The 17,195-nt window shown below is 30.1% G+C and overlaps 1 protein-coding gene across 3 annotated transcripts in view; it reads right to left on the bottom strand.

Moving 5' to 3' along the window:
* Positions 1–14,372: 14,372 nt before the first annotated feature.
* Positions 14,373–17,195, bottom strand: part of LOC122269728 (G-protein coupled receptor dmsr-1) — a 108,392-nt gene continuing 105,569 nt past the window's right edge. For 2 of the 3 annotated variants that reach the window (XM_071179474.1, XM_043044155.2), the window contains one exon: positions 15,676–15,886. Coding sequence is in view for 1 of the 3 variants with exons in the window: in XM_071179475.1 (XP_071035576.1) it covers positions 14,523–15,605 (1,083 nt within the window). In the remaining 2 variants the exon portion in view is untranslated. Of the gene's footprint in view, positions 15,887–17,195 lie in introns of all 3 variants that reach the window. The other variant, XM_071179475.1, reaches the window with a different exon arrangement.

Raw genomic sequence — 17,195 nt, 5'->3', positions numbered from 1 at the left:
AAATACTTTAGAGGAAGAAAAAAAACATTTTATTGCAAACAAAATGTTCGCTTAACTAATTTTCTCATTATTATTTTTAGCTCATATATTTTATTCATATAATTGATACAGTTAACTCTTGGTACTTAATTATTATTCATTTGTTCAATTGTTTCAGTTAATTAATACGCTTTACCTTTTTCATTCTGCAACATTCTTTCACATAAAAAAAAACAATTTGCAATAATTTTAGAATAAATATTGTAAAAATTTTTGTTTTAGAATTATTTACTTCATAGTTGCTGAATATAATTAAATATGATAAAAATACGCCAACAACTATTACTTACAGCAATTTATTAGTCGTGCGAAACTAAAAATGCCATTACAATATATTTTTTATACAATTGTTTTGTTTTTTAAAATGATCAAATAAATTTAAAATCGACAAAATAAATATTAAAAAAATCATTTTAAACGTGTTGAAAATTATTTTACACCAACGGATTAAGAATACTTCTTTCTAATTTTCTACATACATTAGTAAATTATCTGCAAATATATGAAGTATTTTTCGAAGAAATTCATTGCGTTCATGATGTTCGGTGAGTAATTATTTTATAAGCTCGTCAGATCATTTAAATTTTAATTAGGTTGACATATAATCTTCTTAGTGAACCAGCAATTAGCGAATTTACTTCATGTTTATAAAATTCTTTGATAAACACGAAGGCGAATGTTGGTAGGGGGTCCTTCTAATGGAATGCTAATAACTCACGTTAACGATTCAGAAATTTATTTCGATATGATACGTTGAACTAATTAAAATATGTTTAGTTAGTAGGAACATTTTCATGTTTGTTTAAAAACATTTAAATTTTATCAAAAACACTTGAGTTGAATACTTTATGACGCACAGCGTTAGCAAAATAAATGCACTAGCTAAACGAAACGAAATTTTATTTTTATGAGCCCGAATTATTTTAGATTGAAAAATAATTATGAATTTCTCTTATCCGTTTAGGGTTTAAAATATCTGATATTAAAGTCTGATTTAATTGAGTTCTTACATAAAATTTTTTTTCAAATATTTTATAAAAAGGCCAAAGTAAAGGGGAAAATAAAAGAATTAAAAAGAATATGCTAAAATATAATTTAACTATTACTTGATCAGCCAATTAAGTATTAGGCCCTTTAACTAATTTAGAAATTTAATTGGGATGCTTTTTTCTATTTATTTTCTCTTTGAGTTATTCTGTGAAATCTAAATTAATTAAGTGATTAGGCGTGAACCGAATTGGCTCAGAGGATAGAGAGCTTACCTTCCAGTGAGGTGACCCAGGTTCTAATCTCAGCCGTGGCTAATTGATATGAATTTTACTTCCAGCTCACGCCGACAATAATGCTGACGTAAAATATCTGTAACGGATCATGGTTTAGAACGGTAAGATCCGTTTACCATGGTTAGAATCATCGTAAACGGATCATGGTTTAGAATACCCTTGCCGTCGGGTTAACAGTGGGAGGTATTCGGGGGATTTCTTATCCAAATGCGGACTAGTTCCTTCAAAAAGTCCACCAAGAGGGCAATTTTCTCCAAATACTTGATACAAGAGTTACCTTGTCTTCTGGGTTAGTTTCAAAATTACAAGCGACGGAGTTGAGCATGGTAACTCAGAATTGGGTCAGCTGTTCAACGCCGGCTATGAAATGAAATATATAGATATAAAGTGATTCAGAAGGCACTTTAAAAACAATGCTAAAATTTATAGTAAAAGATCTATCAATATTCCGAGTATCAGTACTTTTAGTAGAAAAAATAAAATATTTACCGCAAGAAATTCAATGTAGAAAACTTCAGACAGAGCGAGGGGGAATTTAGTAGTCACCAGCAGGAATCGATCCATGAAAACTGGAGGTGGGTCTCATCAGTGTATCAGTCTATCAGTGTATCTGTACTTAAAAGTACCAAATTCTTTCAGTGAATAGATCAGGTAATGAATGAATTCAATTTGTATAAATTATTTTCGAAATTAATAAGTCTAGTCTTGAAGCCTCCAAAACTTGTTGGAAACCAAATGAAAATAAATTAATTTTACATATTTCACTTCTAGATGGAAACACCATTTAAAAATTCTTGTTCTGGATTAATGCAAGTAACCCAGTCCAGAACCAATTTGATATACCCGTTACCTCTATTGGTTTGATATTAAACTGCAACTGTAAGAAGGAAGTTATCTAATTAGTTTCACTCTTACTCTGTACGCATATCAACTGACTTTAATTAGTTCTGAATCAGTTATTGAGTTATTAGTTATTCATTCATTAAATTATGACTTTTTTTATCAATTGGAAAGTCTCAATTACCTGGATGATTAACTAAGATACAGGATGTTCAAACAGAGTGTTTTTTTTTTTAAAGTAAAATATCTTAAGAAATGCATTGGATTTGAAGGGAAAAAGATATGTTTAATATGTGACAACAATACCAAATTATACTTGGCAGTAATACTTAACATATGCGATATCAGCGCAATCCATGAACATTAATGCAAAATAAGTATTTGAATTTAAAGTATTTTTTTGGAGACAACGAAGGTGAAGTTAAAAATGCGAGTTCTTACTTTAAATAATAAAGTTGCAACCCACAGTATCTAACCTCAGAGTTGTGAGATTACAGGAGGGGTCAAATTTGGTATCATTAGATAGTTTTTTGAATATTAAATACTTTTTTTCCAGCCCAATGCTTCCTGATATATTTGTTAGTTCCAGAACTTTTGGGACACCCTGTGCAAAATGTTTATTTTATTTAAAAAATTATAATTTTTTCATCTAATTTTAGTGGTTTTCATTGCAAATAAGTTTCACGGTTTATTTTTCGGATCATATAAGGTAACCAATAAAGTTTTTTTTTCCATTTTTAAGGGATAAAAACAAAATAACTTACAGAAAGCGAAGCCCAATATGTTTGTCAGTTGCAGGACTTTTAGGACATCCAGTACAAAGTGTTTGTATTATTTTAAAAATTATAATTTTCATCTAACTTTAGTGGTTTCCATTGCAAATATGTTTCATGATTAATGTTACGGAGCCCATAAGGTAATCAAATAAAGTTCTGACCGTTATTAATGGTTAAAAAGAGAAGTCTATTGTTAGTCCTGGAAGTTGTCTTCATCGGCATCCAGCGTCTTCTGCCAACGTATCACCAGCCGTGCGTTTCCGTTGCAGTAACACTTGATGGTTTTGCACGCTAAGAAGTCCATGAGTGCTTGGCGCAAGTCTGCTTCATTGGTGTAGAAATTCCCTGAAGATCATTATCTAGGAAGGGAAAGAAGTGGTAATATGATGGGGCAAAGTCTGGTGAGAAAGGATGATGCCAAAAAGTCTCCCAATCATGTCAGTGTATGGGTCTCCCTAAGCACATGCGTGACATGCGGCGGGGAGTTGTCAAGCAAAAGCATGCATGCACCTTTGAGATTCACCAGTGCAGGTTCCCTCTGTTACAGTGCCTGTTGCATCCGTTCAAATTGCTGCGAGGAGCGGTTCGCAGTGGCTTTTTAACCCATTGGTGAGCTTTAGCGTTTTAGCCCAGTGGCTTTTTGCCTCACAGTGAATTACTTGGCGACAAATCCACCTGACACAAAATATAATCTTGCTCGGAAATATCGTTGGTTTTGTGCTGGAATGGGCAGTATAGTTTGCCTAACATAAGGACTTCCCTAGCCTTTCGTCTGGTACCGTGGCGGTAACTATGAAAACAAGGTCTAGGGTTGGGGATATTGTTTATTTTGGCTCGGGTTGACGAAAGAAAGGGAATCTTTTACTTCGGTTCATTGCGTTAGCTCTAGAGTAAAAAGAAGCTACCCTTCCTGAAATGTGCTATTCTTGTTTCCATAGCAGCAGACTGCAGCAGACTTTGTGGAGGGGGGTTTCTTACCGCAGACAATCTGTATCCTCAAGTGATCACAACATTTCGTAAAGCTTGAAATATTCGGCTACTTATGAGAGCTGCTGACTCACTTTGAAGTAGTAAATGAAACAACACTGCACAAACTCCTTGGATACTTCCATTTGTCTTCTCTACTGTGTAAAGATTGATGAAAACGCACGGTATACCTGCTTTTATAACGACTGATATTCCTACCCTTGACAGGATGCACTAATTTGAATACCTAATCTTATTTCATTCAATGGCACAACGAAAACCGTAATAACTTTATTGCAATCTTTTCTAAGTGATTCATGACAGAAATTGAAACAAAAATAGTATAATATCGTAAATGTTTGAATACTTAGTATAAGTCATTTGAAGCTAAATTAAGCGCTTAGTTAGCAACCCTTCTTATAAATAGGAACAGCCCTTTCTCCTTTTTCTCAAATAAGTAAATTTTTTTTCTTCTAAATTCTACCACAACAAAAGGACTGTAAATTTCTTTTTCCTGCAGAAGATTGAAACCTTTGAGTATGATAAAACATTGACGTTAGAAAGAAAATAGGAAAAGAATGTTAAAAGCAGAAAAACAAAGTTTCGAAACCTTTTGTGATAGAGGGTGATAAATGATATTGGAACGAAAAATTCCCGATTGAATTTCAAGAAGCAAAAGATTTTTAGTTAGAATTATTTTTAAAGGAAATTTCACTTAAGATAGAGCAAAATATAAAAAGGAATATATATATGTAATATTAAAAGCTTTTAATAATCTTTTTATGTTATTTCTGTATCTAAATTCTCCTTCTTAATTTATTATTAAAATAAAAAGTTTTCTAACGCTGTATTATTCGAATTCTATCTTTTTATTCCATTTTTGGATTCAAGTATAAGAAGTATCATTTTAAGATTTTTCCTTTACTAAGTGAGAGTACCATATAATTACCTTAACCTATTTGATGTACTAATTATAATTACTAATATTTTCCTTTTTCCATGGGACATACGATATCATAGGAACAAACCTGTGTTATGCTTCCTAAGATAAAAATTCAAGCACACCGATTTCGGCGTGAAGCTCTGCCAGTTTTAAAAAAATGTCTGAATAATTGCGCCTTCGAGTCATCTGCCTGTCTGTTTTCATGAGCTCCAGAACACTCGTTCACGGCTACTAATATCACACATATCACAAACGCACATGCACACATATCTATCTATCTGTCTGTCTGTGTCCCTGCGCGAGAGGCGGTGGTGGTCAAAGTCTGTCTATCCATCCACTCGTGTCCCTGCGCGGAAGGCGGAGGTGGTCAAAGTCTATCCAATCCATCCATCCATCTGTGTCCGTCCCTGCGTGGAATCTATCCCTATCCATCCATCTACGTCCGTCCCTCCGCGGAATCCATCCCTATCCAACCATCCATCCATCCATCTGTATCTGTCCCTCCGCGGAATCTATCTTTATCCATCCATCCATCTATCTGTCTATCTATCAGTAAAGTTTGTGGCAGTAATAAGTCAAAGTAGTCTCAAATTCTTTACTTTTTCCGAAATAATTTTAGACGTGTAGAAACTTTACTGCCAGTTTTTTTTTTTATTAATTTCCAGTCCCCTGCTGGAGTTCATCATGTGACGGTAAATAAGTATATAATATTTCTTTAAAATAATTTTTGAAATTTTAATAAACCCGCTGGACTGCTTTATCCTGACGTATACTTCGTAACACATACTTTGCTTACATTTCATAAAATTACATTAAAAAAATATTGAACTTTCTGGTCAAAACCACTAATGCTCATATCAAACATAATTACTTCTGCTTTTGTTACTTTAAACAATTAGAAAATAGAATTACGCAAGCTTCGTTACTTTTGTCATGTAATATCTTTAAACATAAATCATTATTCTCAAAAAGAAGCGCTTTTACGTGCAGTTTTAACCTTTTGACATTTGACACTATTGCTTGAATATTAAGGATGCTTAAGGTAAATCAAAAACGTTTGGCTTCTTCTTATGCTTTTTTTTAACTTAAATTTATGTTAATTTTTCTTATTCTGTATTTGCCTATTTGAAAACGTCATTCTTTGTTTGTTTATGCGTGTACGTATTACTTTTTACTTTCTGGAACTGTACTATTTAATTAAGCGTTTTTTTTTTCAAATTTTAATTTTCTTGTTTCTTATTTGTTTTAAAGTAACATTCACACTAAGATATTAACTACGCCACAGCTACTTCCTATAAGCATATTAAATTAAAAATTGATTTTTAGTTTATCTTGTGTGTTATTTTGCTCAAAGCGTTCAACTTAGTACAATTCGCGAATTATTCCCTCTTCATTCTATGTTACTTTTGTTTTTAAACATCTCAAATATAGAATTTTTATTATTAAGTTATCTTTTCCTTCAAGCTTAATTTATTTTTTACTCTTAATAAATGTGAATATATAAATTATTGTTACTCAAGAATATGTTAAATTCTTCAAAATATTATAGTTTCATTTCAATTTGTTGTGTAAACTTTGATCATATGTTTACGTTAACTTATGAATTGTTTGATACTCCATTGTCAGTTTAGAATTCTGTTAAATCTTCAAACAAGACTATTTTTATATTATGATCAGTAGAATATCTGGCGCTCATATTTGATGTTCAAAATATTTACTACTTTAATTTGATTTTCAAAATATTTATTCGAATCATTTCCGCGTTATATTGCTTTTATTTCTTTTCAAAGCAACTAAAGTATTTAACAATCTTATATGAGTATGAACGCATATACATTAATGGAAATTCCGATTAAAAAGAAATTTATCTGATTACCTTTACGTTAATTTTTTGCATTGACTCTACAATTATTATGAAGTTTACTTAGACATTTAAATCACGATTTATTGATTCATTTACCGTTGACATGCCAGTGTTCCCAAAATGGCTTTGAGTTTGAATTTAATCAGCAATTGAAGTCCAAATAATATTTATTTTTCAGATATTTAAAATTTATAATATGAAGTATTTTTTGAACTAATTTTATTCTCTCTCCACAATTATTCGGTTTTCTTATGAATTTTCGAAATTCGATATAATTTGTAAACATTTATCCTGCTGGTAAAAAAGTTAACCGAAACTCAATTTTTATAATGCTACTACGATACTTACAAGCTTGTAGAAGGATCATGCAACTCTCTGTTAAGCATAAGATTCTAAATTAAATTTTATTTTACAATTTTAAAGTAAAATTATTAATTTGAAACCTAATATACTTTTTTTTGTTGTTGAAAGATTGTCGTTTCAAAGGCTCTATTTTCATATTTCAAGTGATGCAATGTATTATGTTGTGTGTATTTGATTCAATTGGTATTATAATATTAATTCGAGATAAATAATGATGTTTAATTGGATTAGGTTCAACCTTTTTTTTTAACTTGAATTTGCAGGTAGTTGACAACAGAATGACAGAATACTTAGAAACTAGCAAAAAATGTACTCTTTCATATTCCGTATTTTTCTCTTTTGTTGAAAAATGCTAACTATTGAAAAGAAATTCACTCCTAGGTGATGGCTTTCAATGGGCTGTAATATTTTTTTTTTTGAGATTTGACAAGGGTAAGAGTTGAAATTTAAAATAAAGTGGTTTTTCAATACGCTTTAAGCAATGGTTTTGTTTAGATTATTGCTAATGATAGTTTCTCCTTTTTGATTTTTGGAATTTAACTTCTATGACGAATTTGTTGTTAGAGTGAGTCAAATAAAAGCGTGTCCTTTTCTTTATTTGTATTATTTAGAAACTTTGCTTTCTCTTAGCTCCAAGTCTAAGAGATGAAAAATGATACAGCAAACAATGGAAGTTAGAAAACATCATTGTTAGAAATCTTTCTAACAAATGACCTTGTTAGAAAGATTTTCTAACAAGGCCATTTAACTATTTCTGAATCGTCTAGAAATTTTTCAGTTAAAGCCTGACAAACAATGAAGTTTAATTTATACAGAAAACATAGATGAAAACAAAGTGGACTTCATTCTGTACCATATATGGCAACGTTACTTTTAAAAAGTAACGAGTAAAAGTACAAGTATTTTTTAAAAAAAGTAACGAGTAAAAAGTACAAGTAGAAGTACAAGTAGTACTAAACAAAAAAAGTAACGATTTAAAAGTACATTTCCAGCAAATCCAAAATTCAAAGTAACCTAAAATTTTACTGAATAATATTCTTATGTTCTTTAATGTTTTTTTCAAAATTTTTGTTATTTATTTAATTATTTTTAATTTTGAAAGTTATGGACATTAATTTATTTTTAAATTCGGAAGAATATTGGAATATAATTTTATAATATAATCGTATAATATAATTTCAAAATCAAATATAATTTTAATGTCAAACTTTTTATGGATTTGTAGGAAAAAGAAATTTTATCTATTGATTTTAATTTTTAGTTTATTATTTTTATTTATTTAAATTACCATTGATTTAAAATTGTTTTACTCTATAGAAACGCGTTTTAAAAGCACAAACATAAACAAAGCAAACACGAGGTTTCAGATAGCTTTGTGATGTTTGAGCTAGTAAAAAATAACTGAATGTGCAGTATAAGTTGAAACAGAACAGTCTACAGTTTTATTTGTAACAATGGCTAATGCTGAAGTCATGCGAGAAAATCATTTTCCGAACATATCTGCCTAACGGAATAATTAAAATTTGTAAACGAATTTTAGTATCAGCAGCTAAATTAATACCTTCTAGTTTTCAAGAGTTAAAATAGTAATTGTAATAGTTTTCAATAGCACAAATAGTTCTGAAGTTCTTGGAGATTTGACTGGGCGTTGTTTGGCAGGGTCGGGCGTAAACATAATTTTAGCAAAAAATGTACTAGATAAAAATGTATTTGGCAAAAAATGTATTAAGACAAAAATGTATTATTAGTGAGTTCAAAACGAAAATTGAAAAACGTAACAACAAAATCCAACATTTTTTTTATTTAAAATGTATTAAATAAATGCATAAAACTCGAAAATGAATGAAAATAACTTGCTAATTAATATTTTTATTCATTTTGCAAAATAATTGCATTTCGATAGTGGTGTCACTGAGTCTGCTGCGAGAATTTCTCAGAACGTGCTTAGCCACGCTGAATAAACGCTCCACGGGAGCACTAGAAGGTACTGCGGTGTTATATTTCACAAATAATTTTTTTACGATTGGATATCGATTCAAAATTGATATGCTTTCCGTTTCGACATTTGAGCTCATGTATGCCATAAATTCTTCTGTCGCTGGCATGATGTTTTCAGCTTTAGAAAATTGAAAATCCCTGGGTTTTTTTCTGTTACGTTATTAGTTATAGCAGGGTGTTCAGCTTGGACAATTCCTTCCAATTTTTTTGTAGCTTCCTCCCTAGCTATTTCTTTCAACCAATTAGATTTGATGCAAGGTACCAGACCTGCAGCAAACAATAAATCGTCCTGCGATTTCACATCGCGAAACCTTTCGTAGTTCAAAAGAGCCGTCTTTTCCCTTTCTTGAAAGGGAAAGGACGGCTTTTTTGAACTGCGAAATGACAATTTTAAAAGGTCAAAGTATTTAAACACGAAGTTATCTGTGAATGCATATATATTGAACATTAATTTTATAAATTAGAAAAACATAAGCATTTTTTTTTAATAAATTTTTTTTTTACCGAAACTTACCGAGTTTTAGAAAAAAGTAACGATTTCAATCGACATTTCCGTTACAAATACTTGTACTTTTTCCCTAAAAAAGTAACGAAAGTACAAGTAAAAGTACTAAATTTAAAAAGTAACGAAGTACAAGTAAAAGTACGTACTTTTTACTTGTACCGGCGGTACAAGTAACGAAAGTAAAAGTACTGCCATATATGTTCTGTTCGTAGCATTCATTACGTTGTTGTTTTTAAAAGTAATATTGGAGGAGATGAAGAGGAAAGCAAATCGCATGGTCAAACTCGAATAAAAAACTAAAAGCTCAATTTTAAAATCGAATACAAAAATGAAATTTGATGAGTCAACAGAATTGACAATGCCGGAAGCAATTTTGTAAAAATGTCATGAACGCATGAATTGAGTTCCTCTTGGCATACTTTAAAAACTATTTCTGAAGAATATCTTGTAAATATATAATTACTTAATGGTTTGAAAAATTTAAACTGTTAATATAGTTCCCAAAATAGCATTTTACATTTTTATGCTCTTTTAATTGGATACCAGTTTTTTCCAAACGAGGAAATGTACTACTGAAGCTATCGTAACCTTGTCAGTATAGAAATTTCCTGCCAAACGTCAATGTTCCAAAAATAGAACATAGTTAAAAACGCGATTAAAATTTTTTTTCACATTCTTTTTTCTTTTCTTTTACTGTCTTTAAATGCTATTTGGTATTGAATTTATCAAGTTTCAAGTTATTCAGCATTTAAACCATTAAATAATTTTCAAACTTTCAAGTTTGCAATTTTAGTCAGATTTTTTCTTAGTGGGCAGTATTGTTTGGATTATTTTGTATTAATAAAGTGGATATTATTTTTCGTAGTTTTATTATCGCATAGAATTTTTGCATACTAATTTCAATTTCTAATAGAAAAATCTGCTTCATTATTTATATTACCTACAATGAATTGCACACAATTGCTAATGGTAAAGGAGTTCGTGTGTCGGGTCAAGTATTAAGAGATGATGGTTTCACGCCATCAGAACAGTTTTTTAACCTCCTCCTTCTCGCTCCCGTGATATTTCCGGGCTGGAGTGTTCAGTAGTAACGCGCGAATAAGAATAAAACTAATTCATTTCCTTTGCCCGGAAAAAATTTTATTTCTCATTTTACACACCAGGTGGCAGTACTAGGATATTTTAAGGTAATTGTAGAAATTGTGGAAAAGATATGTAGGAAGGAAACTCGGTACTACTTTCTAGATTGTGACGTTGGATTCTGTATCTCATGCTTTGAAATTTATCACACAAGAAAAAATTACTGATCTTTATTTATATTAAACGTAAGTTTAATAAAATTCTTTTTTAATGTTTAAAACACATATTTTTTTAAATTTTCCTTGCTTGCTGTAAAATCAACATTAAGTCATAATGTTGGCTTTTCCAAAAAATTTAATTTTTTAAACTTTCAGGTTAACAAATCAAAAATTAAAAATGAGTATATATATTGTTCATACACATATTTTTATATAATTTTTATGGAAAAAATAGGCACTTTTATGCCCGTTTTCTTGAAAATTTATCGATCCTTAATAAAGTTGTGAAATTTGGACTACAGGTATGAGATGTAATTTTACCCTCTATCATGAAAATGATTATAGATTTTAATAAGTTCGGTTGGAAAAATGAGAGAAGAATGAATTTTACTCGTAGGTTTGTAAACTGTTCTGTTTTTTTCACCAAGTATTTAAAAGAAAAACTAGTGATTTTTTGCTTTGTCATAATACGTTTTATTTTAAGAACGAGTTTACTGGGAGTTTATTATGAGTTCTAATTATTTTTACGAGTTTATTATGTGTTCTGGGAGTTTATTATGCAAGTTTGAGTTTCATTTCCAAATTAGTATTATAAAAACTATACCTAATTGTTAATTTTATTTATAAACGATCCTGGTCTTAAAATACTTGTCTTATTGGCAGATTTGGTTCGTTTCTATGTCTATTGTTAAATTACATTATGTAAATCTCGTAATTTTCACTTGTCATCGATCAATAAATGTACAGGATGGTTCTAAATTTTTGACCTAAACAATAAAAGGAGGGAAACTATAACCAGAGGAATATTGTTTCAGCTATTTTGCTAAAAATTACTTCAAGTAGATTGTCTTTTACTATAAACTGAAAATGATTGTGAAAAATCAAAGGATCCTTAGGATAATTATAAAATTAGATAAGTCTTCAATTTTGGAAGAAAAAAATTATTCTGAGTATTTATTGTTGAATTTGATAACAAAAAAAATGAAATATATGATGTAATAGTTCAATATGCTTCTAACTACTTAATTTACAAAACATGAAAATTAATCTATTTACTTCTTTAGTAATCTGAATATTATATATTTTATAAAGAAACAAACAATGCTGTGCAGTGCGCGAAAAATAAGAAAAAAAAGGACAATTAATAACTTTCCATCTAATGATTGGATCTTAACGTTTAAAGACTCAAATCTTAATGGTTTGACTGAATGATCTCAAACAGCCCAATTAATTAATGCAGGCGATATGTTGCAAAATCAAACATAAAAACGTTCTTCCTCTGAATAAACCTATTTTTAATGGATTCCAAATACTGACCCCAAAATATAGGAGGTAGCCGCAATCTGGGAAACATGTCTCCCATAGTTTGGTCAGGAAAGCAATTTAAATTTTAGATCCCTTAATATTAATTTCACTTTTAGTGCGAGAACTTTTTAAGCAAGTTGAAAAATTTTTGAACACTATTGTAAAATTCGTTTATCCAAAGATAATTCCACGAAAATGATAAATTTTAGTTAATGTTTATTATTTTATTTAATAATAGTCTAAAAAATTGAATCGTAGGATATACAATTTGTTACGTCATTTAAAAGTATGCAATTTTACATGGCAAAATACTAAACATTAAGATCCCATCATTTGATCAAAAGTTATTCAGGGTGGGTCTTTTTGGTACAAAATGTATTTCAACAAAATGTTGGTATTTTCAATGTTGCCTAATTTTTGACTGCTCATCTCTTTAATCTATTTGAAAAATATCATGCTTACTAGAATGCGATTAATCCTTATAGTTTTAGAGATCGAAGCTGTTATAAAAGAAAACAGCTATTAATAAGGGATAATAAAAATGAAATCTTTGCAAAAATAATTTTGGATTTTCTTTTTGCAAGGCGTTTGTAGATGTTTAAACAATATTGAGTGTAGATACTTTTATTGAAACAAACTTAGTATTAATGCGCAATATTTTTAACAATGTATAATAAAAATGCATAAATAATTAAAAAATTTGGATTTAAAGGTATATTTAAGTGCATTTTTCGGAAAAAAAAGAGGCAAAAATTAAACAAAATACTATATACATTTTGTTAAAAAAAAATATGAATCCCATACCAGATTGATTGATTAATGAAATCTAGAGATATTTGTAAAAAAAAGGACAACTTCATTAATCTACTCCATACGGTAATCTTTCTGATTTCGATGTTTTTAGTTCCGCTTTCTTCAGTAGTTGTTTTGTAGATTTTGTTAGCACTTTTGCTTTTTTTAAATGTTAAAATTGTTAGTTGTTGTTCTTTAATTGTTGTTTGTGACCACTAAATAAATTTCTTTTTTGATAAGGACTCTAAAAATATTTGTAAAGGACGATCATTACAAAATACCCTATAATATTAAAATAAATTGAAATGAATGTATGTGAACTGAAAATAGGTATTGAATAAATAAGAAACAGCAACATGAATATGTTTATTATTCAATAACAATGAGCACCATAAAACAATATCAATAATTCAATAATATTTAGCTTTAATTGTTAGTTTTTAAAATACACCATAGAATAAATAAAACATGCCTATCAAAAGAGTTTGTTTTAAGGATATATATATATATTTCATACTCGAGTAAATTTAAGAATTGTAAAAGAAATTAATAACTTTATTTTTTTTTCAATATAGATTTTCAATTCCCATGGGAGAGCAAGGATTATAATGTCTGATAAAAAAGATAAAATTTAACTTTGTTACTGTGAATATAATTAAATATGATATATAAATTGCGAATTTATTAGTTTGAGAGTTAGTAAATAAAAATTTATTGAATGTAGAAAATATTAACAATAATTATCTAAAAATTATTATTATTAATATTAAATTGATTGTAGAAATTATTAAAATGTTTTTCTAAATTAATACAATATTTTTACAAATAAAACATAGTGATTTTCTCTAAATCTCCTTTTTTTATCATTTATATGCTTATGTATGCTTTTTTACATAGCTAAGATAATCATATTGTTAACATACGATTTTGAGCTTTATGACATCCACATTAAATACATTCATTACTTGCTATATTCTATTTCATCGTAAATTAGACAATGTCGTACTACATTAACACACTACTTGAAGTAAAAAAATAAATTATTTGAGTTTTTACTTATTTTAAATTCAAATAATTAATAAAGAGCCCCAAAAAGAACATACAGAAATAAATACTAAGTTACAAAATTATTTCTTCAAGTTGCACAGTACACAATGTCTTTAAACACAATCTTTGGCATCGCGTTTAAACTTCTTAAAATTGGATATTCAATTGTTTAAGGCATTAAACACCACGTTTATTTTTTTCAAATGTACGTGTTAAGACTATACTTTAAATTATTTTGTGAACATAGTGTTTAACGTATTAAACATGCGAATAAAATAGAATTCATCTGCTCTGTATTTTCAGTATTTATATACTCGACGTACACAAAACACACCAGAAACAGAATAGGCAAATGATAGTATGCTAAAGTAAGAAAACATTTTCTGCCATCGAAGCAAATCGAAACTGATATGATTGGCTACACTTTTTTAAGAGTCCAGATTTTAAATCCAATGGATTTCCCATCGGATTTAAATACACTATGAGTTAATTGTCGGATTTATTCAAACAGTTTGAGCGCTACTTACATTTGGCGTTACTGTTAACATCCTGGACAGAAACAGACTGGCAAATGCGCTCCTGAAATCTCGACTCATGACGCAGTATATAATAAAGTTAATGGCGTTATTTACCAAGGCGAGAGAATCCATTACTTCACCGAAATTGAAATACACATTTTCATAAAATTCAGAACCCAAAATGCCTGTCAGCAGTGCTAAAAGTCCTGATGGAAATTCAGTAATCAGGAATAGCAGTAGCACAACCAACAGCATTCGCGTCGTGTTGTCATGGTTACTTTCAGAGTCAGGTCTTCTCATGAGACGATGGCGGCGTTGGTTTCTTTCATATAGGACTTTTATGAGTCCGAAACTGATGCCAGTGAGCAAAACACACGGAACAAGCTTCATCAAGACGCTGTAAGTCCAAAATGTCACTTTCTGAAGCAATTTGTTATGCTCATGAGATATCTTGCTGAAATCTACCTGGTAGATAAAGTCATTCGCTTCGTCTCTGTATTGGTATATTTCGAAGTTAAAATATGCTGGAATTGCAAATAATGAGCACATAACATAAGTGATTGCGATCGCTAATATGGCCCTGCTCATACTACACCAAACTACAGCGTGGTTAGGCAACGTTATAGCTAAAAATCGCCAAATGGCGAGAGTTACAGTCAGCCAAGTGGAAATATTGTGACATACAATAGTGAAATGTTGATGTAATAAAGTGAATACTGCCCAACTATAAGCAAACTTATGCTTATCTTCTAGTCCTTTTCTAATATAGTTATGGTATGCAAAAGGTATGTATGAAAACATCACAAGCACGTCAGATACTGCTAAGCCTATTAGGATTGTATTCGTTGGAGAAATCATATTCTTTCTTGTCAAAACTATAATAATTAAAATATTTGACGTTATTCCAAAAATGCAGCATGCCAAACTGAGGTAACCATGCACTGATGCGTAAGCAATCCTGAATTCGTCCAAAACGTGTCCATAGTATGGAAGAACTATTGCTTCTGCAACGACAGAATCAGAAAGTGTGAAGTTCCAGAGTGATATGTTTCCAAAAGAAATATCCATGTTATAGTTTTCGTCTTGGGAAAATTCAAGAATGGAATGCTGCTAATATTTTAAGAATCTATTAAAAGCATTTTTTTAAATTTTGTTTTCATAGATATGTCCTTAAAGTAATTAACTGTTCCGAATAACTTTTGCAGTTGTTTATAATCTATAGAACATTCACATAACTGTAAACCTTGAGTGCTTGAAAAACACAATGACGTTGACAAGTAAATGGAAAAATAAAACTAGGTTTTTCTTCTGATATTCATTGTGGAAGTTGTAAACCAGCTTGGATTTATCTGCAATAAAAATGCAATATGTAATATAAATAAAAACAATTATAACTACAGCTTAAATAATATTTTGAGATTTTATAGGAAAAAAAATAACTTTCTTAATATCGGCTCAAACCAAACACAAAGACAACAATAACAATATAACATATTTAGATATGCGAACAAAAAAATAGCTCATTTTCGTTCCAAGTAATTATAAATTTAAGCTTTAGCATCGTTCTTAGTGTCAATATTGCGAGTTATAATTATTTGTTTTTATTCACTGAAATGCATCCTCCATTTTTCTTCCCTTTAGAGTACGTATAATTAAAATGATTTAACTTCACATACTAAGCCAGCAGTAAAAAATTTAAGATCTAGTATGAAAATGATTTAATACTCCTTTCATCAAAGGGAGTTCATTGTTAAAAATTGAAATTATTTTTAATTTGCAATTACATACGATACACTAAATTGTGTTTTATGAAGTAATAGTAAATATTTATGAAACTAAAAATATTATTTGTTAAAAATGCATTTTGAATGAGGTATTTACAATATGTAAGCCTTATAAGCTTATGAAAATGTAATGAGGAATTGCAGATCAGTGTAAACAAATATACACTGATATGACAAAAGTTATGGAATACCACTTATTGTATTGTAAGATCTCCTATATCTCTGCAATAAGTGAAACAACGTATGGACTCCACAAGTAGTAAGAAGGCTCTTGCAGAAATATTTAGTCATTCAGCCTCAATAGATGTCCATAATTGCAAAAGTACTGGGAGCAGGATTTTTGCAAGTATGGACATCTATTGAGGATGCGGAAACAGGATTTTGTACAGAAGCAGACCTCTCGATTACATCCCATATATGTTCGACGAGATTCATGTTCGGTAATCTAGAGGTCCAAATCATTCACAGGAATTGTTCAGAACGTTCTTCAAACCAGTTGCTAACAATTAAGGCCTTATGGCGTGGAGCATTGCATCCATAAAAATTCAATGGTTGTTTGGGTATATAGAGCCCATAAATGGCTGTGAGTGTTCTCCAAGTACCTGAACATAACCATTTCTAGTCAATGATCGAGGCAATTGAAACTTAGGACCCATCCCATGCCATGAAAAAGGAGCCCACACTATTATAAACCCACAACCCGATGGCACAGTGCCTAGGGAACAACTTGGGTCAATTGCTTCGAAGCAGGGCTCGAAAAACCACCCGTCCACCCGTCGTCGGCGGTCAAAAATTTCCCGCGGACAACGAACTTCTCGAATCAGACGTCCGCGCGGACGGCCATTTTTCCGTTAATGTTCGTGATATACTTTCA

The sequence above is a fragment of the Parasteatoda tepidariorum genome, chromosome 4, assembly GCF_043381705.1.
Source record: "Parasteatoda tepidariorum isolate YZ-2023 chromosome 4, CAS_Ptep_4.0, whole genome shotgun sequence".
Lineage (NCBI taxonomy): Eukaryota > Metazoa > Arthropoda > Arachnida > Araneae > Theridiidae > Parasteatoda > Parasteatoda tepidariorum.
This window is presented reverse-complemented; position numbering and strand designations above follow the sequence as displayed.